The sequence below is a fragment of the Prenolepis imparis genome, unplaced genomic scaffold (genome assembly GCF_030444845.1).
Source record: "Prenolepis imparis isolate NDT839.2.m4 unplaced genomic scaffold, iyPreImpa1.0 SCAF_128, whole genome shotgun sequence".
NCBI classification, from domain to species: domain Eukaryota; kingdom Metazoa; phylum Arthropoda; class Insecta; order Hymenoptera; family Formicidae; genus Prenolepis; species Prenolepis imparis.
In genome coordinates this window covers 58619-84864 of record NW_028141286.1, presented here as the reverse complement: position 1 = coordinate 84864, position 26246 = coordinate 58619, and the positions used below count along the sequence as shown (strand labels likewise).

General features: G+C 35.8%; 1 protein-coding gene across 1 annotated transcript; it reads right to left on the bottom strand.

The window, feature by feature from the left end:
• Positions 1-462: 462 nt before the first annotated feature.
• Positions 463-7179, bottom strand: LOC145947722 (uncharacterized). The gene is made up of 3 exons (XM_083057498.1): positions 6098-7179; positions 579-686; positions 463-466 (listed from the first exon to the last, which is right to left on the bottom strand). The coding sequence occupies exons 1-3, from the start codon at positions 7177-7179 to the stop codon at positions 463-465; spliced, it is 1194 nt and encodes a 397-aa protein (XP_082913624.1).
• Positions 7180-26246: the final 19067 nt, after the last annotated feature.

Below are 26246 nucleotides of genomic sequence, written 5' to 3'. Positions count from 1 at the left end.
AAGGGAAATGATGCGATTGGCTAGCGCGAGCGTGGTGGGGATAACTAGGTAACTACCAAGTGGCGAGCGCGGACCATAACGAGACGCCTGACGCGCGATTGGCGCTGAACGACTGCCAGCGCGGAGGACACGGATTGGCCGGTGACCCAGTAGTGGGGAGACATAGTATAAGAAGCGGCGATCCGAAGACTCGAGAGCTTTAGTCTCACCAAATCCCGGCGCGTAAAGATCGCTCGGCGATGCGAGCTTTAGTCTCACCTAATCCCGGCGCGTAGAGATCGCTCGGCGATGCGAGCTTTAGTCTCAACAACTCCCGACGCGTAAGGATCGCTCGGCGATGGGGGCTTCCGCTCACACCCTCGTACCGCGTAGAAAAAACACGTTCAAACTCGTTGACGCGAACGCGAAATAACTTGTAACGAAACGTGACGTGATATAAGTGCGAGAATTGTAACCGCGTTATTACCTGCCATAGTAAAACAGCGCGAGTTAATTTAATTGAGATTCCCTGTAATAAAACATAATTTCATTAAATATATATAACGTATTAGTGACAATAAAAATCAAGTGTTACTTACCTGTGATACTTACCCAATCCTAATCGGTTGAGTTGACCATCCTTGTGAATGGTTGTCCTGTCGATGAATCCGGATCCTACGGGCGGTGCATCGATGTCCAACGGCGACCTGAAACAGAAAAAGAAGGAAGTCTAAATCGAGGAAATAGGCAAATTGGCTCGAAGAAGGATCTTTGGCCAAAGTTGTCCATCGTTACTTACCAAACAACCAAACCTTGGTATTTCCACTGGTTAAAATACCTGGCGACCGATGAAACTTGGCGAAAGCGTTGCAAGCTGGGGACTGGTGAGTGATACGTATCACGCGTTACTCTCTAAAGACCGGTCACAAGGTAACAAGGGATACAAATATAAATATATAATCGCACCATTATTCTCTGATAAAAAATCTGGAAAAGGTATACCACGTGCTATGACCTTAAACAATAATAAGATTGATTACGTGCATTGGAATGATCCCAACGAGTTGGTAGATCGTCTGCGATTGCTCGAAGCTTCACGTCAAGCTGGCAACAACGCCCACAGTAATGAAATATTGTCGATTATTGAGGAACTTTACGAAGCTGGTATTATTATAAAATAAGCTATACATCCACGATACGAGTCAGTCTGTCAATATTAGTGGTATCGAAATGTCGATTAATAAATTTGGATTATCACTTGGAACATCGAATAATAATTCATATTATCAATGGAATGGATTACTAAGAAATTACGTGCGCGATAACACTCTGTGTCTAACAGTCTCCGGCTATGACGCAAGGTCGCGCAAGATACGACGTGTAGCGCAACTGGAAGATGATAATGATGCAGCCAACAAACGATATGTCGAAGCGAGTGTTCAGCTTTTGAGAGATCAACAGAAAGAAATTGAGAAAAAAATAATCAGGCTTGAAAGGAATATGCAGGCGCTATTATTAACGCTGGATAAAATGGCTGTAACGCAGACTACATCAAAAGATACATAAAGAACTGTATGTGAAAATTATATCACATTATTACAAATATGCTTCGACCAATCACCTCTGAAAAGCAGCTACTCGTGGACGAATTGCACGCTCCAGCGAGAAGAAATTTTTCGCGTAGACGCGTCATAGTACGTGGATACGACGACTTGTGGCAAGCTGACGTGGTCGAGATGCGTCCTTATGCAAGAGTCAACAAAGGATACAATTACATATTCACCGTTATCGATGTGTTGAGCATGTATGCATGGGCCGTGCCGCTCAAGAATAAGAGCGGACGCGAAACAGCTGACGCTATCGCCGAGATAATTCGAGATAGCAAGAGATGTTCGAGACACATACAAACCGATAGAGGAAAAGAATTTTACAATGCAAATGTGCAGAAACTCGTAAAAAAACACAACATCAATCATTACTCGACGTATTCTGTTATGAAAGCCTCAGTGGTGGAACGATTTAATCGTACTTTAAAGAACAATATGTGGAAAATGTTTACACTTAATGGCAATTACAAGTGGATCGACGCGCTATCCCGACTCGTTGCAGAGTACAATGCGCGAAAACATCGCACTATTGGCATGAAACCTATCGATGTTACTCCGGAGATTGCCGAAAAACTTTTAAATACGGTATACAGTAACGTAAAAATTGCTGCTCCGGCAAGATTCAAAGTAGGCTGTCAGGTACGCGTGAGTAAATTCAAGACCGTCTTCGAAAAAGGTTTTACACCAAATTGGACTACCGAAATATTTAAAATTATCAAAGTGCAGAAAACTAATCCTGCGACATATATACTTGAAGATTCGCGCGGAAATTCCGTCGCCGGAGGATTCTACGAGTATGAGTTACATCATGTTGCAAATCCCGATGTATATCTCGTGGAAAAGGTTTTACGGAAAAAAGGCGATGATGTTTATGTGAAATGGTTGGGACTGGATAAATCTCACAACTCATGGATTCATAAAAATAATGTATTATAAACATTTATTTAAAATATCTGTACACTGTTTATTTTACAATATATTTATCTAATAATTTTATAAATACACATATACATATATATATATAATATACATATTTATACAAAATATACATATTTTACAACAAATATTATTTACAAAGGTATTTTATAATGTCCCCATGATAATGTATCAGTGGTTTCAGGTATGATATACCGCTTGTCATCGTGAGGATTTAGAGCAATTTTCGTCTCGCGAATGGTGTATACTTCATGCAACTTCGATCTTATACATGACTGACTACGTGTCATTTCAATCTCTTCATTCAAACCGCGTGTAATCATCAAACGTTATCGTTCTCGCGACAACGTTACTCTTGACACCTTTTACTTTTTTCGTATCTTTCTTGCTATCCACTCGCAAGGCATACATTTTTGGGATATTCTTCCGAATGGGACACTTCGAGTTCGGAACAGCCCTTTAGCGTACTGAAAGTAGATACCAAAACAACGTAATATATAAAATTTCAGCCGCGGCAAATCATTTTTTCAACAGTTTTTACCTAAAAGTAAAATCTCAATTAAACTCAATTACAGCAAAGAAAATCTATTTTTTTTATAAAAAATTATTAAATAAAAATTAATAATAATATAACTTAAAATATTAATAATAATAGAAATCTCTTTCTCTCTCTCAGTCAAATGATTAAAGAAGATTATATTTTATGCTCTTTTTTAAAGCAGAGAATATTTGTTAAGCGGTCGTGGAAAAATATTTATACAATTTTATGTTATTGAAAACATAAATAAAAATATTCTCTGTTTTAATACTTTATAATTATCAGTTTGTGTTTTTGGTTAAAGCAGAGAATACTTTATAATTATCAGTTTGTGTTTTTGGTTAAAGCTGAGAATACTTTGTAATTATCAATTTGTATTTTTGGTTAAAGCAGAGATACACACATACACACGGGGGGGTGCAAGGGGGCCTTCGGCCCCCCTCCCGCACCCTCCCCGTCGGTAGGCATCGCGTGGATCTTCGCACGTGCGGTGTCCAATTTTTTTAAATAAAATTTTTAAAGAAAATTTTTTTAAATAAAAACATGTGAAAAAATAATTTGCCGCGACTGAAATTTTATATAATACGTTATTTTGGTATCTACTTTCAGTACGCAAAAGGGCTGCCCTCAACTCGAAGTGTCCCATTCGGAAGAACAGCCCATTTTTGTTCTAAGCCCTACAAATTCGGTCATAATCACACCGTTGTTTTCATCTTTCATTAGACCGGGTACCTTTTTATTCACGAGCGGTATACCGTACACATTGTCCGCAGTGTAATCGCTCGTATCAAATTTGTCGAGGTTGCGTTTTATATTCTCGTACACATCTTCACATTCGATGTGGTATATTAGGCTGTCTGTGTCGGTGTACATTACCCGGCATCTGTCACGATACAGCGGTGACATGTACTCATGATGAAAATTCATATAAACATGTTTTGGAGATGTCGAGTATGCACATGCCAAGATAGATTGGTTTATAAAATTTTACCTCGAGTTTGCGTAATTCGACAGCGATTAGATTTTCCGAAAAGATACTTCTACTGTGAAAATTTGGTTTCGCAATCACTGCCTCTGCACCGTATCTTCCTTCCCAATGTGTGATAAGTTTTACATCAACCCGATTACGCACATTTTCCATCGTTTTGCCGAATACTGCATTATTCATCAATTTATATAAATTTTTTTCAAAATCATTTTTTGCTTACGTTCTAAATTGCGTATTAAGTTCGATATAATTTCGAAGCCATGGAGATTGCGCGAATTGTAATATGCGATGTATTTTTGCAACGCAAAGGCCGTGACGCGTACATTGCTGCAGGTTGCGGTAGTGTATCACATATCATTTCTTGTCGTATAGCGTTGCGAGAAGCTTATCTCCCCGCTTGCCTGGCGGCTTGTCGCGTGTCGGGCAAAACGGTAGGTCAGTGAGCGTCTCGTAAAGATGTCGCGGATATTCTAAATCTACCTCGAGGATGTAGCCTGTGGGTGAATCGAGCGCGATAGATGATGTGTCGAAATTAGATACATCGTCGACCCATTGAAAATCAGCATAAGGCAATGGTTGACACATTGCCCATCCATACAAATTATTTACATCGAAATACATTAGATATGAAGATGGTTTCAATGAATCGTACGACTGCATGTACTTGTTATTAGCGTGTGCATATCTGTTTGAACATTGACTCAATCCACCGCGTATACCACGTTCGATAAACATTACCATGTCAACGTCTGTAAGTAATTTGAACGTAATATTTGTGTGCTTTAACATGGCGTCCCGGCGTATACCCGGGGAGAGTATAGTAATATGCGGGGTCGAGCTCATAAGTCTCGATACATTTATCCCGGAAATTTTCAAAAATGTCGGCTAATAACAACACGTCAGTTTTTAAATACAGATCGCTATATTCGCCCAGCGTTCGAATGGAGAATCGCTCCCATACGTTTTCAGCGTGCGCGTAATCGTTCTCGGATACAGTGTGCCCGGTCAAGGAACTATAAAACGATTCGCGTGGTGGACACGTATCGTGCAACCTTCCAAAACAGTTGATGTATTCATACGGAAAGACACATTTCCGTGTTAATAAATTGAAATTTTCGGTAGATAAATTTTGAAATTTTGATTTAAAATTTTTGAGTTTATCTTTACTTAGAAATGATGCCAATTTATCGAGACTAGTATTGAAAAATTTATATGAATCGATAAAACGTAATTTAATATTTCTGGATTTGTCTTCTGCGAATTGAATATTTTTTGTAAATGATATATATTTTTCTTTAGTTATTGGAAGTAATTCGATTCCCCCTTCGAACGCTGTAGCTATTTCCTTAATTATGAAATGTGAGTCGTAACCGGATAAATTATGAAATACTATTGGAATACAAAAAGAGTTTTTATAATTTAGATTACAATTTGAGTGCGCGGGACCTCTGTACCGCCCGGTCAGATGGCAATAATCGTGTACGCGTGTATCGTCATCTTGCATGAATGGTTTCTCACATATATGACAATGCGTTGCGCTATGAAATTTTTCCCGCTCGTCTGATGTTAAATTTACCATGGGGACGTTAGTTGCTAAAATATTCTTTACGCGTATCGCTAAATTTTGTAGTTATTCGGAAAACCACGAAATGCAATCTACACTACGACGAGAATAATACTCGGATAACGAATCGTCATATGAGCAATGTACATAATATGCTATACTAAATACTTGGTGCTGATATAAATTCTTTTCTTCTTCCTTCTTATTCGTCTTTGTCAGCACACATTCGAGGTCGGCGTACACCACAAAAGGAAGTCGCTCTTTGCGATTAAAGTTGTTGAACGCGAGCCACTTGTCCTTATCGCTCGGTAACCGGATAGCGCAGTCATTCATCTCTCCGCAGTCTACCATATGTGTCTGCAACTTGTCCTCAGACCCGAAATAATGCAAGCATCTGTAAAATTACAATTATAAACAATTTTATTTTATATACATATATAATTTACAATAAATATACATATATAATTTGCAATAAATATACATACCGATCGCAGATATATGTCTTGTGACCATGTTTGCGCAATTGTGAGCTGACAAGTCGGGAGAGATTCTTGATGCATGTGAAATGTCCAATGTTGTTGCTGTCTTCCATGTACAGCAAGTTGACGTGTCTGTCTTTCTTCTGCTCACTAAGACGTATCGAGACAATGTTCTTTTCTTCGATGCTGTATACATTTATCGAAATGTTGTTTGATATTTCAAACTTTTTGATTTGATTCACAGTCACTGGAAACTCAATGTCTTGGAGATTCAGCACTGTTGTGTAATGCGGATATGATGATTCCCGTTCCACATTTCTTTCGGCCGGGTACAGAGCAGCGACCACCGCCCACGCGAAACATGCATTGTCTTTTGATTGCACATTAACCACTGCTCTTTTCATCATTATTTCTCGCGGCAATTTAATGTGACATCCCGCGCGCATTGGATTATACTTGTTTATATTTACAATTAAATTGATTATTCGCGACAATGCCCAACCACTATCGCGTGCCTGAAATTCTTCTAGCGATGCTAGCGTGGGCTCAATAACGCGGTGATCGTACCAATCATGTAAATCGGAGGTGCGAAAGATTTCAAAGTTTTTCGTATTGATAGTTTTATTAGCACGCTTATCATCCGACACAAACTCACCATTAAACATAGTGTTCACTTTTACACTAGTGTGTTTTTGCAACACTTTTTGCACGTGTCCGATCACAATGTCTTTGGCCTCCTCTAGAAATTGACGAGGTTCGATGTGATTGCTGTTTATCACCGCACCAGTCAAGATGCGGCTCTCGAACGCCGTATCAATCTCTCGCCATATGAGTCCGACGTCTCGCGAACTGCTTCCGGCACCTGCGTGTACAAGACGTCTGCGTACCGAATTCTTCAACCCTTCGAGACGCGCGATTTGGGAGACAAGCGATTGTCGAACTCCGATCGGTAATCGTGGACGTTTTATTCGACTTTGTTCTTCCAGTGATTCGATGTATTCGTCACATTGCTGCTCCCACGCAATATATTCTTCCACCGAAATCACCCTTGCGGATTGCTCCAACAAACTTGCTTCCAATTGTGCCATATTTCTTTACTTGAGATGCACTTCTTGAACCTCTGACAAAGATACTGACATAGTATGCCTCTTTACCATCCTTTTTATTTGATTGTAGAGATCATTGGCACTCAAGTATGTTACACTTAACTTTGTGATTTTGTTACGTACGAATGATGCATCGACCTTGAAATTGATACATTTTTGCACATTTCGCGAGATTCATCTCGCTCTCAAGATGAGAGCAGCCGTACATTGGCGCTCGAAAATTTTAATTATGTTGCATTTTCTTGTGATTTTGTTACATACGTTTTGAACACCTGGGGATGATATCATAGCAGCCGTACATTGGCGCTTGAAATTGATACATTTTTGCACATTTCGCGAGATTCATCTCGCTCTCAAGATGAGAGCAGCCGTACATTGGCGCTCGAAAATTTTAATTATGTTGCATTTTCTTGTGATTTTGTTACGTACGTTTTGAACACCTGGGGATGATATCATAGCAGCCGTACATTGACGCTTGAAATTGATACATTTTTACATATTTCGCGAGATTCATCTCAAGATGAGAGCGGCCGTACATTGGCGCTCGAAAATTTTAATTATGTTGCATTTTCTTGTGATTTTGTTAAGTACGTTTTGAACACCTGGGGATATCATAGCAGTCGTACATTGACGCTTGAAATTTTGGATATGTTGCATTATTTTACATTTAATATTTCATTGAGGATGATGTCATAGCGGTCGTACATTGGCGCTTTGATGATTGGTTAAAATAATATTGAGTCAGCAATAATCCCCACCTCATTGCTTTGTATCAATAAAAACTTGTAATAATGATTTAGTATTGTATCAATCACTTATGTGAAAGGTTCTTTTAAAATGTGTTCTGCCGGAAGCATGAATTATTACGCTTCGAGAATTCAGGAGAGTGATGTTTTGTGCAAGAAGAAATGTGACAAGTAAGTTTCAATTCTTTTTTGTCAAATAATGATTTTTAAATAATGATTTTTAAATAATTTTTGAAATATTGTTCTAATTATTTTTATAGCATTCAACGTGCGACTCGTATACTTGGGCGAAGATATGCTCTAACCGCAACATCCTATAAATATTTGGAAATAGGAATCAGCGTTGGAGCTGTATCATATGTGGAATTAGCTCTTGGTGATAATCGAGGCAACCACATAATATTGCCTATTGAAACATGGATATCACTAATGCGGAAACGTGCGGACATTGAACGATTTTTACAATCATCTCAAACTCCATTATGGATTCGAGATCTAACAATAGAAATTGTTAAAATATCGGATTCAAAAATTGTAAAATTAACATTATCCAATAATTTTTTATATATGAAGCCATCGACTCTATTACATTTATTTGAGTTTGAAAAATGTATAGATCATGTGTATTTCTGGCTATGTGAAAATACTCATCTTGTGAATGAAAAATTTAAACTTGCAACTATTTTACAACGCAATAATATTACTAATGTATGCGATGCTGTAAAAGCGATACGCGAAAGTGATGCGTACGATAGCGAATCACTCATAGATTGTGAAATATTAACATGTGCTGTAAATGATGTTTTTTATGATTCTTGTAATAAATAAATTTTTATTGATAAACTGTGAATTTAATTATTTCTTTCCCGCTCCTGTTCTATATGTATATGAATAGTATGATGTGCACATGCATTATCAGCAAAACTTTTCTCTCCTGCGAGAAGAAAAATGCTGAGGTAGATGATACTCTAGTTAGAAGAAGACATGAGATGTGGAATTAAAAATCAAGAGGGGAGCAACACTATAATATGTGTATCGTGTCATAGAGTAGCAGACTTGTACTCAAGTGCTGTGTGAAAGCATTAAACGTAAAATATACTCTAATTGAAGGGAAAACGTGTTGCAACTGTAGATGCTCCCTAAATCAAATATTATCGTGCAGTATGTCCTATTTGCATACATTAAACTGTTTAAAAATTAAAACTTAAAGTGCTGTGAAAATGGCGAGTGATGTGAAGATGCTAACTCAGGACGAATACATTGCATCGCTGGAAAAAGATGTGTTAGAAATTGCTGCTGCGTTGGAAAAAGAAAATTTTGCAGTGCGTCCGAGTGAAAGTGATGAAGTGAGTTATCTGTCCTGGGAGTTGGAGTGCGATGGACGTATCGATTTGCTGAAAGGACAATACCCACAACCATGGAGATTTTTTTGGAAATTTTATGAAATAAAAATAAATCCAAAATTATTGATCGGAGATTTGCAGTCACGGACCGCTAGAATCGCGCGACTTGAAGAAATAAGAAGATTGCTACGCAGACGTTACTTAAGCGTAGATACCAATGTTCCAGCACTATCGACAAACACTCCAGTAAATTCAATCGTGCAGGCAATACACGGGCGCGAAATAGGTTTCAAAAAACGTGACACGAAAAACCTGTATGATTGCATCTTTACGCATAATTTGTATCATTCTCCACTCGACTTTTTTGAATGGCGAGTTCAAAATTTCTATGTAACAGAACTCAATCCTGGTTGTATTGCAAACGAGTTTTCTTGGTAATCTGTGTAAATATCTCTTTAAATTTATAATAAATAAAAAATTTTAAAGATTATTAATATTTTTTGTGTTGTACAGGAGTCCCGCCCAGCCGTCGCCTCCGCTTGCTGCTTCAACCACCATCACCTCATCATCACCATCACCATCGCTCAACACCGCCCCACATCCCCTATTTATATTTTACATTTTATATTAATTTATATATTATATTTTATATTTTTATATTTTAAATTTTAAATTCACACACACACACACACACAAAATTGTATGATTGCACACACACACACACACACACACACACACACGTGTATACACATATCTATTTTATAAATAAACATTATTTTAAATATTAAATAAATGTATTTATTTTAGAATAAGTCCTCTCTCCTTTCCTCCTATTAAAATCTTATTATTAATTAAAAATTACTATAAATATTATTATAAAAAAAAAATCTCTCTCGCGTCCGCCTCTCGCGCTCTCCTTCGTCGCATCATCTCGCAACATCTCTCTCTCGCTCTTGCATATACGCCTCGCTTGCGTCATCTCTCTCGCGTGCGCCTCGCGCTCTCCTTCGCGAACTCCTCGCGTCATCTTGTCGCTGCGCTACCTCGCACTATCTCGCGACCACTATCTCTCTCGCTCTTGCATATACACCTCGCTGCAACACCTCGCGCTCTCCTTCGCTGCATCATCTTGCGACCGCTATCTCTCTTTCGCGAACGTCTCTCTCGCGACATCTCTCTCACGTGCACCTCGCGCTCTCCTTCGCGTTCCTCTCTCCCCGCGGACCCCTCACCAGCAAAGCTTCACGCGGTCTTTTGCGGATTCCTCTCTCCCCGCGGACCCCTCGCGGACCATAACCTCGCGGACGCCTCCCCTCCCCGCGGACCCCTCGCGGACCCTAACATCGCGGACGCTTCCCCCTCCCCGCGGGCCCCTCGCGGATCATAACCTCGCGGACGCCTCCCCCTCCCCGCGTGACGTCATTCCCCCGCGCCATGGGTTCCCCTCGCCCCTCCCTCCCCCTCATTACCCCTGAGTTAGAATCGGCATAGTATTACTACTGGGATGTATTGAGGGAGACGTGCTTTAGAGTAAGGATAGGTGGGATTGAAGGAGAAGAATTTTGTACGGGAAGGGGGGTGAAACAAGGGTGTCCGTTGAGCTCCTTATTATTTAATATGTTAATGGCAGACCTGGAAGAGGAAATGAGGAAGGTGGGTTGGGGAGGAATAAAATTGGGGGATGAGAGAATTTGTACCCTGGCGTATGCGGATGATGTGGTCTTGCCAACGAAGGATGAGGGGGAGATGCGGAGTATGATGGGAAGATTGGAAAGATATCTAGATGAAAAGGGGGTGACACTCAACACGGACAAATCAAAGATAATGAGGTGTAGGAAAGGGGGGGGGAGATTTAAGGAAATAAGTTTGAGATGGAAGGGGAGAAAGATTGAGGAAGTTAAAGAATATAGATATTTGGGATATGTGGTACAGAGGAACGGAAGACAGGAGGGACAGATAAGGGATAGGATGAGGAAAGGGGCGATGATAATGGGACAATTTGGGGAATTGGAAAGAGGAGATTTGGAGGGGACTGGGGCAAAAGGCTATGGCTTTTTGACGCTTTGGTGTGGTCGGTGCTAGGGTACGGGGTGGAAATATGGGGCTGGAAAGGGAGAGAAAAACTGGAAGGGCTACAAGATAGATATCTGAGGTGGGTACTAGGGGTAGATCGGGAGACACCGGGGTATTTGGTGAGGGAAGAAGTTCAGAGGGAGAAATTAGAAGGTAGAATGGGGAGAAGGGCATGGGGATGAGAGGAGACTGGTGGAGGGGAAAGGAGGGGCAATAGCGAGGAAGTATTGGGAAGAGACGAGGAGGAGGGCGAAGAAAGGAGAGTTGTTATCGGATTAGGAGGAAGAAAGGAGGGATTTTTTCAAGGAGAGAGGTCTGGAGTTAAGGGAGATAGAAGAGAAAAGAGAGAAGGGGGAATTTGGGTGGGAAATAGTAGAGGAAATAGATAGAAATATACAGAGGGAGGCTAGAGGGAGCAGGATTATGGAATCGAAATATAATGTTTGGTATAAATGGGTGAAAGGGGTGGGGATACCGGGGTATTTAAGAAAGGGATGGGGAGAAAGTAGATGGCAAAGAATGGCGAGATTTAGGTTTGGAAGTGAGATGAAGGGGAATAGATACTGGATGGAAGAGAAGGAGAATGTGTGTAGGATGTGTGAAGGGGGAATGGAAACATGGGAACATGTTTGGGAGGAATGCAGTGGGGGAGGAGCAGAAGGAAGTTGGCAGGAAATGGTGGATGAGGTACTGGGGGAGGAAGGGGAAGGGGAGGAATGGTTGAGGAGGTTAGAAGAGTATAGGGGGGTAAGTAGGGAGAGAGATAAGGGTACGGTGTCCAAGATGGATGAAGGTGTGAGTGATAAAGACTGAACGTTGGGGAGTATGAAAGATGAGAAAGGATGGAATGGAATGGAAGGGACGTATTGCGGAATAGGGGATGGTACGTAAAGGTGTTGAAACCAGTAGACCGATTGACACTGAAGGAAATGGAGGTCCCAGGCGAGGAGCGTGCGATTATAGATTTTTCCGAATGAGAGCCTGAGCGTTACAGGTCGGTTGAAAGGTGTATGTGTGCGGAGGCAAAGTTGCTAATCGAGATTGTTTAATTTGTTTTTTTCTCTTCTCTTTCGTTTTATTTTTATTTGTTAATTGTAAGTAGTTATATATGCGTAATATTTGTATGCAATATATCCCGGGAAACGGGAGTCCTTGTAACCCCAAGAGGAACAATAAAGTATCAATTCAATATAAAAACCTTGAAACTGATATAGCCATATTAGTAATTGTTCAATCGACATCATGGCTTTACGCAACTTATTTACCTGTTTGTTTGCGACGGTCGCTTTCAAGCGAGGCAAGCAAGTCAAATAGTCAATAATTATATTTATTTATATGATTTTGTTGAAGTTAGCGATGTTAAAGTTATCAGCGAAATAAATTCAGATACACATGTATTAATTGACGTCGAATATGCATACCACATTACATTTTTAGCTAAGATTGAATTTCTAGATGCACCTAAGAATATATTGTTATCTGAAATACCTATGAACTTAAAAATAAAAACCGAAAATTATCAATTAATAGGAACAATATCTTATGACGGTTATGCTGAGCACAAAGTGGGACATTATATCGCTTATTGTTATAGAGTAACAAACATTTGAGAGGAATACGACAGTTTAAAAAATAAATGTGTAACGGTATCAAATAAATTAATCAGACCAAGTGTTATAGTTTATATAAAATCGGAAAAATAAAAGTATCTATAGAAATATATAACCTAATATATTTCCTATAATTTTCTAATAAATTTCATAAATAAAATATATATAATCTTATATACATATAAGAACCTATCTCAAGAACTATATTTCCATTGCATATCATTATATATATATATATTTATATATACACATATGTGCGTGTGTGTTATTTATTATACACACGATAAGTTTAATAATAATAAAGTAATACATAATGAATTTAAAAAAAACGCAGTATTGACGAATATGTGAAACAATATGACAGTTTCTATCTTTCAAATTTGACAAATTAAGTCTTTTAATAAGTAACAATGTAGGCTCCCTGCATTGATAAATTACAAATTCAAAAGGAGGCTATATGGAGCCACGCGTAGGGTGTAGGTACGCAAATATTAAAAACAAACTTGTTGGAAAAACAAATTTATTGAATCTAAACGTTTCGGTCCTTCCTTTGGACCTTCTTCAGTAAATTTAATACAATAAATAATAATGGGGAATCTACATACTACCGCACGTAGAGCAAAAGCCGTGAGCCCCCCCCTATCGATATCTCATTAGATAGACAAAGTGACATAATATGTCATGAGGTCCTCAAAAGTGGACTCTAATGAAGAGTATAGTGAGGAATTTCCGAAAGGGGGCTCACTCTTACTCACACACTCATCCATCGCACGTTCACACGACCGTACGATGGATGAGTGTGTGAGTAAGAGTGAGCCCCCTTTCAGAAATTCCTCACTATACTCTTCATTAGAGTCCACTTTTGAGGACCTCATGACATATTATGTCACTTTGTCTATCTAATGAGATATCGATAGGGGGGGGGGCTCACGGCTTTTGCGCTACGTGCGGTAGTATGTAGATTCCCCATTATTATTTATTGTATTAAATTTACTGAAGAAGGTCCAAAGGAAGGACCGAAACGTTTAGATTCAATAAATTTGTTTTTCCAACAAGTTTGTTTTTAATATTTGCGTACCTACACCCTACGCGTGGCTCCATATAGCCTCCTTTTGAATTTGTAATTAAGTCTTTTAATAATGGACATTTATGATGATTGATTTGTGAGCTTTATATTCTACACGTTTATTGTCACTTGATAAAAACCACAACCACATGGTCGAAACGTCATGATTTTCAAATAAATATATTTCTTGCTAGTTTGGTCGACTAAGTTACCTTTTATTTTTTCTTCGACTAGCGACTTAAAAGTATTTTAATTATTATTTTTAAAAAACACTTTAGAAACTAACTTTACATTAAAAAATATTCAATTTTCACGAAAATTTTTGTAATAAGCTTAATCGATAGACTTTTGTTTGCACATTTCAATACAATTTGAATTTTTGTTTGCACACATTTTGAAAAAGTTATTAAAAAGAAAATATGTTGGGGGGCTAACTTCACATATAAAAGTACTTAAATTTCGCGAAAATCCTTCCGTAATAAGCTTAATCGATAGATTTTCGTTTGCACATTTCGATACAATTTGAATTTTTGTCTGCACATCTCTTGAAAACAAGTTATTGAAAAAAACATATTGGTAGGCTAACTTCACATTCAAAAGTACTCAAATTTCACAAAAATCCTTTTGTAATAAGCTTAAACCATAGATTTTTGTTTGCACATTTCGATACAATTTGAATTTTCGTTTACACATCTCTTGAATAAAATTTATTAAAAAGAAACATATTTGAGGGCTAACTTCACATTCAACACTATTCAAATTTTGTGAAAATTCTTTTGAAATAAGCTTAATTGATAGATTTTTGTTTGCACATTTCAATACAATTTGAATTTTCGTTTGCACATCTTTTGAAAAAATGTTATTAAAAAAAAACACTTTGGGGATTCCCAAAGTTTCTCTTTTAATAATTTTTTTTCTAGAGATGTGCAAACGAAAATTCAAATTGTATTGAAATGTACAAACGAAAATCTATCGATTAAGCTTATTATGAAAGGATTTTCGCGGAATTTGAATAGTTTTGAATGTGAAGTTAGCCCCCCCCACATGTTTTTTTCAATAACTTTCTTTCTAGAGATGTGCAAACAAAAATTCAAATTGTTTTGAAATGTGCAAACGAAAATCTATCGATTAGGTTAATTAAAAACCATTTTTGCACAAAATGGGGGGCTAATGTGAAGTTCGCCACCCCAAAAGTTTTTTTTGAATAACTTTTGTACTAGAGGTGTGCAAACAAAAATTAAGAATGTGCAAACATGTGCAAATAATGTGCAATCGATTCATGTAAAAAAATATTAATAAATTCTAATATTGCGGGACTAACTTCGATTAGAAATTTCAGGAATCGATTATTCGCGACAATGCCCAACCACTATCGCGTTCCTAAAATTTTTCTAGCGATGCTAGCGTGGGCTCGATAACGCGACGCTCGTACCACTCGCGTAAATCGGACGTACGAAAGAATTTATAATTTCTCGTATTAACACTTTTGTTGGCGCGTTTATCGCCCGATACAAACTCGCCATTAAACACAGTGTTCACTTTCACACTAATGTGTTTTTGCATCACTTTTTGCACATATCCAAGCACAATGTCTTTTGCATCCTCGAGAAATTGACGAGGTTCGATGTAATTACTGTTTATTACCGCACCTGTCAAGATGCGGCTCTCGAATGCCATATCAATCTCTCGCCAAATAAGTCCGTTTTCTCGTGCACTGCTTCCGACACCTACGTGCACAAAACGTCTGCGTACCGAATTTTTCAAACTTTCCAGACAAGCAATTTGGGCGACAAACGATTGTCGAACTCCGATCGCTAATCGTGGGCGTTTGATTCGGCTATGTTCTTCCAGTGACTCGATATATTCGTCGCATCGCTACTCTGTCACACAATATATTCTTCCACCGAATTCACCTTGGTGGATTGCTCCAACAAATCCTGTAGTGCCATTTTTCTAGATGCTCTTGCTGAACCTCTGATATAAATACTGACAGAGTATACCACTTACCATGATTTTTATTTGAGATCACTGAGAAACTCGAGTATGTTGCACATAACTTTGACGATTATACTTTGCGATTTTGTCACGTACGGTTTTGATAATATCCGTGCGTCGACGCTCGTGATTTTCTCAAATCAGCTAATTTGGGGATGATGTCATAGCAGCCATGCACGGCGCTTGAAATTTTGGATATAGCATTTTTGTGCATATTAACCTTGACGCTTATTCTAATATTTCACGTGTTATGATACATCTGAGGATGATGTTATAGCAACCGTGTGTCGATGCTCGTGATACATTTTCTCAAATCAGCTAATAATTTAGCGATTTTGCCATTGAGAATGATGTCATAGCAGCCGTACATCGGCGCTCGTGATACATTTTGCAAATTGGATAATTGTAATTTTGTCACGTACGATGATGCAACCATGCCTCGACGGTTGAAATTTCGGATATGTTGCATTTTTGCGCTTTGACAATAATATTTCATCTCAAAATGATGTCATAGCAGCCGCGCATCGGCGCTCGTGATACATTTTTTGCAAATCGGATAATTGTGATTTTGTCACGTACGGATGATGCAGCCATGCCTCGGCGCTTGAAATTTTTGATATATTGCATTTTCTTGATGATAATATTTCATCTCAAGATGATGTCATAGCAACCATACATTGGTGCTTTGATAATTGGTTGAAAATAATATCGCGTCAGTAATCCCCACCCCATTGCAACGTAACAATGGAAAATTGTTATATGATTTAGTATTATATCAATCACTTGTGCGAAAGGTTCTTTTAAAAAATGTACTCCGCCAGCATGAATTATTACGTTCCAATACAAGACAACAAAATTTCTAAGAATAAATGTGGTAAGTAAGTTTTAATACTTTTTCTCAAATAATGATTTTTAAATAAAAACAATTTTTATAGCGCTTTTTCTCATCGAGCGGTTCGTATACTTGGAAGAAGATACGCTTTGACTCCGACATTATATAAATATTTGGAAATTGGATTCTGCGTTGGAATCATATCTTATGTGGAATTGGCTATTGGCGATAATAGAGGAAATCAAATAATATTGCCTATTGAAACATGGAAGTCGCTAATGCAGAAACGAGCGGACATTGAGCGGCTAACTGAAACTCCGCTATGGATTCGAGATCTTACACTTGAAGTAATTAACACGTCTACTTCAAAAATTAAAAAATTACATTATCTGATAATACTTTGTATATGAAACTAACAACGTTATTACATTTATTCGATTTTGAAAAATGTGTAGATCATATGTATTTCTGGTTGAGTGAAAATACTCATAGTGTTACTGAAAAGTTTAAACAATTTGTAAATATTTTACAATGTGATAATATCCGCGATGCGAGCAATGCCGCAAAAGCGATACGCAATAATAGTATGTTTAACTACAAACTACTTATAGATTGCGAATTGTTAACTTGTGCTATAAATGATGTTCTTTATGATGCTTGTAATAAATAAAAATTATTTTACTGTTGAAACTGCATTATTTCTTTTCCATAATAAGATATGCATAGTCGACAAAACTTTGTTCGCTCTCTGGAGATGTAGAAAAATAATGAGTTAGATGATACTCCAGTTAGAACAAGAGAGATGTAAAATTAAAAATCAAGAGGGGAGCAACATTATAATATGTGTCCGTCATAAAGTTTCTGACAATCTTCGAATTGAAAATGGATAGAGAAGAAGTTGTCGTGGTTGAAGATAATGATAAAGACGTGGAAATAGAAGAAGAATCAGACATTGAAGTACTGTCCGTAACAGATTCCGATTATGATAGCGATTGCAGTGAAGACTTTATTGAAAAATGTGTGCGGGTTTTTTAAATCAAGCTGATATTCGCGACATTGATGAACTGCAAAAAATGTGTTGCATTTCTTTTTATTATAAAATTGATAATGGTGACAAATTTTGCACAGCGTGTTTCCTGCGAGTGAATGACATGTTTACACATGCTCATGCTGTGCGGTTGCACGAAACTGCAAGGTATGCTCTGATTGAGAGAAAAACTTTTTTGTTGTATCTACGGATGCGCGTTAAATCAAATAGTATCGTGCAGTGTGTGCCCTATTTGCACACAATAAACTTTGGGACATTTAAGTGAAATTTCTGAAAATGGCAACTCAGGAAAAATCGAAGAACATTTCAGTGACTTCGATTGTGCAATTTTTAAGAAATCGCGAATTTGGTATTAGAAAATTCTCCAACCGCGAATCTGGGATGTTATCTACGAACTAATAAAAGGAAGGCACTAGAGGGATGCATTTGTAAAAATTGTTGTTTGCGGGGCCGGAAAGCATGCCCTGAGAAGAGGATTCCATCATCATATTCATTGGATAGTATATTTTAGATATACACTCGATAGATACTGATACAGATACTGATAGTGATATTTAAATAGTTTCCTATGTGCAGGAATTGGTACGTATCCTTTTTTAAACTAAAATTAAGAAAATAAAAATTTTTCCAGTATAAAAATATTGGCCAGTTGAAAATAAGGCTCTTTCAATAGTGAATCGTTACTGATGAAAATACAGACTTGAGTTTCACTTTCAACTTATGGAGATCAATCTTAAAAATAGAGACTCAAGAAATTTTCTATACTGCAGTCAATTAATGCTCTTAGTAATATCAACCTTAAGTATAAATAATTTTTCTGTGATGAATTTTTTATGGTTTCTGTGCAGGTTTCCAAGTTAGGAATTCTTGTCCAGAAACGGATTGTTGATTGATTTTTGTTAATGAAAATTTCATTCGCTTCATTGTTATTATTTATTACATATTATTGTATCGTGCGTATTTGTGATATTTTGTTTGGTTATGATAAATAGTAAAAAATCATTAGTGTGGAAGTTTTTCAAAATAGTACATACTGCGGACGGTGCAGATAGTAAAGGACTCCGCACAAAACTAAGGGGTTTTGGCCCTCGGTGAAATTGGTTGAAACTGTAGTATGTTATAGTTTTTGACTCACTGATCAAAAGTTTCTTCAGGCACAAAACTTGAAAATGGCTAAATTTTTTGCTACAGCCATTTAAAGTGTTGACTTTTAGCATTATTTGAATAACGTTCTACATCAATCTTTTTTGCAAAGAAACTGGAAAATTCTGATTTTAATAAAACTTTACACACCTGTTGGGGGGCTAGATAAATTTATAAATATTCAATTGCTGCTCAAAAACGGTTTTAAGGGGTGAAACCACCCCTCATATGTAGAGCGGTTTTTTTGCTTTTCTCGAAATATATTTTGAAACTCATTCAAGATATCAAAGAAGTTTTATTATTAAAAGTTTCATGATAAACAAACTTTTATTTATCAACATTAACAGTTTTGAAAAATAATTTTAAAAAGTGTTTTTAAATCCTGCTTTATTAGAGTGCTTAATTAGCAAAAAACCGCTTTACATATGAGGGGTGGTTTCAACCCTTAAAACCATTTTTGAGCAGCAACTGAATATTTATAAATTCATCTATTTAGCCCCCCAACATGTGTGTAAAGTTTCATTAAAATCAGAATTTTCCAGTTTCTTTGCAAAAAAGATTGATGTAGAACGTTATGCAAATAATGCTAAAATTCAACACTTTAATGCCCGTTTCCTCCAACGTGGTTCAATTCAGCGTTCAACTGAACTGCATTCAATTTTGATCGCAGTTTAATCTTCGATCAACTTGTTTTGCTTTCCACCAACTTTATTTTCGTTACGATCAACTAAACGTATACCTTGTGCGTGCTAACTCAAACTATATTTGTATCGAATGATGTGATTGGTGCATATAATTAAGGGGGGAATTTTGTGTAACTTGCTAAAAATAGCTTTTGTGAATTTCTTTTATAAAACAATTTCATGGATCTGTTTGAAACTTCTATAGTATTTTATTAAATTTTTAAAAAAGTAATTTAAAAGTAATTTAAAAATTTCTTATATGTATCTTCTAATTGATGAAATAAATAAATAGGTAAAAAAATCACGGAAAAAATTGATAAAAATTAAATTATAAAATGAGGATAAATAAAAATAATTAAATACACACATTTCAGATTATAATAAAAAATATTATTTTAAGCTTTAAATGATTAGTTGATTAGTTGTGATGGAAATGTGTTAAAAAATATTTGTAATTTTAACAAGTAAATATAAGTTGTAAAGTAAAAGAAATGTACAATAATTAATCATTATTTTGTGAAAAAATCAAAACATATTAATGAAATGCACGTAGAAATGTTCTAATAAAAATCAAAATACAATAAAAATTGTCCTTAACGAAATTGCTTATTTGATCTGAGGCTGCTTGATTGTTCACATGAAATGGTGTTTTCTCTCGATTGCATTGGTAAACCAATTGTCATGTTTATTCTGCTGCGAGGAGAGGAGAAAAAATTAATCCAAATATAATATTAAAGTCAGCATTTATAGACGGATCTAACATTGAAAATTGTCTTAAAGTCTATAACCGGATAAGATTGTAAAAAGTGCCCCCGTGCGAAATGATTTAAATTTAAAAGTATTTGCGCAATACTTCTAAATTAAAAAGAAAAGTTTTTTAACGGTTCATAATCCTTTATCCCTTCTCTTTCCTACATAGCAAAAACATGTTTTTTTTTTAATTTTTTTAACGTGTTTATGCTTGATATAAAAGATGTGTTAATAAGAAAAAATGTTATTTGTTTAAAAAAATTTTTTTTAAAATTGTTTTACTGAATTGTTTAAATTTTAAAAAATTTCTAAAATTAAAAATAATGATATTTGCGAAAAAAATTTAGTACACTCCGTAGAATTCATCAAACTATGCAATTTTTTGAAAAAAAAACTCGTCCCTCCTTTTAAAGGGATGGAGAAAGGGGGAGAGAATAAAATCAAAATCGAAAGAAAGTTCCTTAAAGTAGAGACTTTACCCTTTAAAACAAAAAAAATTTTTTGAATACGACAATTTTTTGCGGAGATACGCTTATTTGAATTTATGCTAAATTTTGATATTAATTACGTGTTGCGATAATTTTTTTGACGAGTGTATAATGAAAGTGTCTTTATTTTTGCTGTACGTGCTTTGTAAGAGGAAATATCATAATGTTAAGTGTCAATGTGAAAATTTTCACTTAGAAATTTCTCCGACTCGAGGATGTACGTTTGATACAAGATGACGTTGGTGTCGCTCGTCCGATGGTAATAATCTGTAAACCGACCGATCGTGTTGTGTAGGAGTAAGAGTGTATGGCAGACAGAGAAAAAGAGAGTGATGGAGTGAGTGAGTGTGAGAATGAGAGAGAAAAAGATTTGCGGATAGGTGCACGCATAAATGTGTATACGCGTGCACGCATAATAATTACTTTCTTGTTATGCTATCATCCTACTATTTCTTTCATAAACATACAATTATTAATATAAAATAAGGAGGCAAATGAAAGCTAATAATAAATCACGAAAATATATATTTATTATCATTATCATGAAATCTCTTTACGTTATTTATTATTAGCTTTCATTTCTATTTTATATTAATAATTATATACTTATGAAAGAAATAGGATTGACAGAAAAATGTAGTTATATATTTTATCATGGGACTTCTTTTACATTATTTATTATACAAGTGCAAACCCAGTAGAATTGTGAAAATTTAACATATATACTACATATACTACAAAAAAGATTGATATAATCCATAAAAACTTACCTTTTCAAAAAAAGATTTAAAAAGGCTCCAAGTATACACGCGCCAGTGACAAATTAAAGTTGCAAAGCCATATAGAGTCGTACTAAAAAAGTAATGATATCAAAAAAATTACGCCAAGTGAAAGAAGAAACTTGTACCAGTAAAAAATTAAAGTTGCAAACCTATATAGCTATTTAGGCAAATCTATTATTTGTGCAAAAATTAAAAATTGATAATTTCAAAATAGATTACTTTGCCAGAATTTTGTCTAAAGGTAAGGCCATTGTAAAGTTCTTTCGTAGCAGTACGTTGACAAGCGATACATTGCGTACTGTTCCGTAATGTGCTCGGAAAGTTTTGAGAATTAACACAGATTCTGTTAGTGAACACGAAATGTATTTGTGTGAAGTATGTACAGCTATTTACAATGTAAAATATAAAGCTTGAAGGAATCACGATTTTTTAATTCATGAGTGACCAAAGCGAGCGACTTCGGATGTGAAAAGTATATATGAAAAAAAGAATTGCACGACGACTTCCGATATGGGAGTATACGAAAAACGAACTGGGCTTGAGGCGGGCGCGCGTGTCGGTTTTATTTTGCATGTCTTCGAAAAGGTTTTTCGATTTTTCGTGATTGCGACAATGGGTCATAGTTGAGTGACTCTTATTGTTTATTTCCTGTCCTTCGATGTTAGAGGTTGACTGTTTTACGATTTTGATAATTTATGACAATTTCGGGGGTGACATTAGGAATATCATAACAATACTTGCTCGTTATTTCCACAGTCAAAATCTCACATCGAGGAACAATATATATATATATATATATATATATACTCACTCCAAAAAAAGCGATACACTTAAAATTTGGGAAAAAATTATCAAATTTCAAATGACAATAACTTCGTAAATAATAAAGATAGAAAGGTTTATAAAAAACGAAAATTAAGCTTGGAATCTCTACTTTAAGAATCTATTCATTTTAATGTTGCGAGATAAATTCATTGAAAATGGCGGATGACAAAACGAGAGCATGCAAAATTGAAAAATAATGGTCCGAATTCGCCACATATATATAAACATACTTTCTAATTTTCAGCTACGGAAAGGAGTTTAATTCAATTACGCTCGCTCTTGTTTCAAACACGTACTATTCAGCGAAAAAATAACAAAACGAAATTAAAACTATTGCAAGAAATGGAAACTCGTTGGAACAGTTCTTATTGTTAAAAAGACTACATGTTAAAAAGAATTTCTGATGTACGTACTGAGCTGGCAATCGCAATAAACGAGTGTACACGGGCTCCAACGCCACTTACAGCCGAAGATTTCAAAGCAATTGACGAAATATTGCAGCTTTTGGAGCCTTTTGAAGTAGCAACAACGATAATTTCAGGGGAGAGCTATGTAACTTCTTCTTTAATAATATCTCTTTCAAGAGGTATTTCAACAAAATTATTGAGTTTTGAAAACTAATTAAAAACTGTTGAAGGACGAGATGTTCTAAAATCATTAATAAGCTCGATAAATAAGAGGCTTAAACCGTATAATACAAGGTCGGCAGCCATACTTGGAACCATTTTGAATCCAAGATTTAATAAACACGGTTTTAGAACTTCTCAAAAAGCTGATAACGCGATTCAACAAAAAGAGTATACATCTTTTATCGCGTCTACTAAAGCAACTACCAGCTCTGTTAACGTGATGCCGTCAACACCGCAAGCTTTTACGTGTACTGAAGAAAATTCTAAAGCGGATGAATTATTTTTTTGTCAAATGATAACCAGCAATTGGTCGCAACTCCATTGAGTGATGCCATTATTGATACTTGTCAATATATTGAGAAACCTGAAAGGCGAACATGTTCCTTAGATTACTGGAGTACATCCCATAATATGCTTCGAGAAATGGCCGACAAATATTTGTGCATTCCGGCAACTTCGGTTCCGTCAGAACGCATTTTCTCTAAATCAGGCAATATTACGACTAATAAGAGGATTAGGCTAAAGGACAAGAACTTAAATACATTATTATTTTTGAAACAAAATTTTTCATTATTTGATAACGAGTAAATTATGTTTTTCTATAAAATTTTATTTTAATTGTTCTTTATGTTAATAAAAGCAACAGTTTTTATGTGTTAATAAACGTAAAATTTTTATTGTTTTTTATGTTAATAATAGCAATAGTTTTTTTGTGTTAATAAACGTAGAATTTTATTTTAATTGTTCTTTATGTTAATAAAAGCATTAGTTTTTATGTGTTAATAAACGTAATAATATGTGTGGAATTTCTGTTTATTTTTTTATTTGTATTAAAATTTCGATATTATTCGTAAGTATCGATAGTTTTATCTAAACACTATCGATATTATCGGAAATTTTAATTATCGATGTTTAAGCAACACTAACGATACGTATCGATACAATATATCGATACTTTTCCATCGATATGATATCCTTAATTAGAATCTGATTTCAGATTTAATATATTTTGGTTTGAACATAAGTTCATTTGGAAATGGGTTTAATCGCATTCAGAGCGAGCAAACCTGCTATATTCGAAAACGCTATAAGTATAAAAGATGACAAAAATTATTTGTAGTTTGATATATGTATTAATTTTAAAATTCTCATTGCGAGAAAAAATAAAATATGTTTAAATATGTAAGGATAAAAATACACTCTTCATTTTTCTTAATACCAATATAAAAGTTGTCGAAATGTTTCATCACCTTATATGCCTCCTGTGATAGTTCTCGAGTACGGAAAAGCAGTTCGTCACAGTGCCATCTTTCGGTATAATGGTAGTACTGACTGTGGCTACGTAAAGCACTCACGAGAAACATTTTTAACGGAAAAATAATTGCCGTGTGTTCTGACGACGGATCTTTTTAAATAGTAAGCTTTTCTAACAATTGTTAAGAAAAGACAAATAAATATATAATATAAGTCAAAAGACTCTAATGATTGAAAAATCATTAAAGATAAAAAGGGCAAAGAGCCGTAGCAGGAAGTTCGTGCTAAATTACTAATTTATTGTAGGGAAGACCGGGGCTGAAAGTTACAGGGGTAAAATGTTACAACTATACAAAATAGTTAATTAAACCATCTAAAGAAACATTAGATAACGATAAATGCTCGCGGCAAAGTCGACTACGCACTTCACGTGCTGAACGCGCCAATGACATCACCAGACGCTCACGTGCATATGGCAGTGAAAAATAGCAGATTTGTAACTTTTTATTTTATTTGTAATTTTGGTCTTATTTTGTTCATATTGATATTATAGAAATGGTTTTGTGTTGTATGTTTACCTACACGATTGAGATTGGTAAAAAACCAAATTTGTAACGCGAAAATTCTGTCTGATTTTTTGATCGCATCTCGAATGTTCAATTTTCGTAACGGGGCTAAAAGTTACAAATATTCGACATGTCACAACCAACCCAGTATTGTGTGACGAATTATCAAGGTTAATGTTTGATTTCATTTCAACACACCAGAGAAAAATGCTTTAGAAGATCAAAATAAGAAGAATAAAAATAAAAGACCACGCAAAGGTAAAGGAAAAAAAAGAAAATCCTATTTCTGAAGAAGAAGAAGACGATGAATGTATTTGTCTTATTTGCTGCAAACTCTACAAGCAAAGCCGACCTGGTGAGAACTGGATACAGTGTATAAAGTGTAAAAAATGGTCTCATCTGAAATGCGTGAGAGGTAATACATCGTATTACATTTGCAGAAATTGTGATTTCGATAATGATTTTGATTAATACTTACCTGTGATTAATATTAAGTCGATTCATTTTGATTCTAAAGTTTAATTACAATGTTAAAAAAAACATTCGTAATTTTAAGTTTTGTTAATTAGTTCATCTAAAGAAGAGTTAAAAAATTATTTTTGTTTTGAGAAGAGCTTATTTTTGTTCCTATATTAGTGTTAAGTTGTTAAGCTTGTTTATGTCAATTAAAAATGAAAGACTGCCTACGTAATACGTACCTTAATTGACATTATTAATGTCTAAGTAAAATAAATTATTCAAAAAATGAAAAACTCTTACTGTCACGTTTTACACCGTATGGTGTCACAATTAACCCCAGGGCCGGGATAAGAAGTTACACTGGCAAATTTGATAAAATTAATTAATTTCTCCTAGTTGCAAAAAGCCTTGCGTTTTTTATCGCATTTTAAAGTAAATAATCACACATTTCACAATCGTAACATTGCGACCGGCGTCAGAAAGGACCCCGACGAGGCCCGATCGCCCACCGACTCCAGGGGCTTCTTCTTCTTCTTCAATTTCAATGGCACTTAGCAGATGCAATTTCTGCTTATGCTGCCAGATTTTCCTCTGCAAAAGCCAGCAAACATCAGTGGTCATCTCACTATTCCTCGTTTTTATTCATTATATGCCATGCAGATGCTCATGCCCAATAGACAGAAAATGCAACACCCTCACGCATGCTCACACCAGCAAGCAAAGTAAATCCAGATTCCCATCCTCAGTCAATCCGATC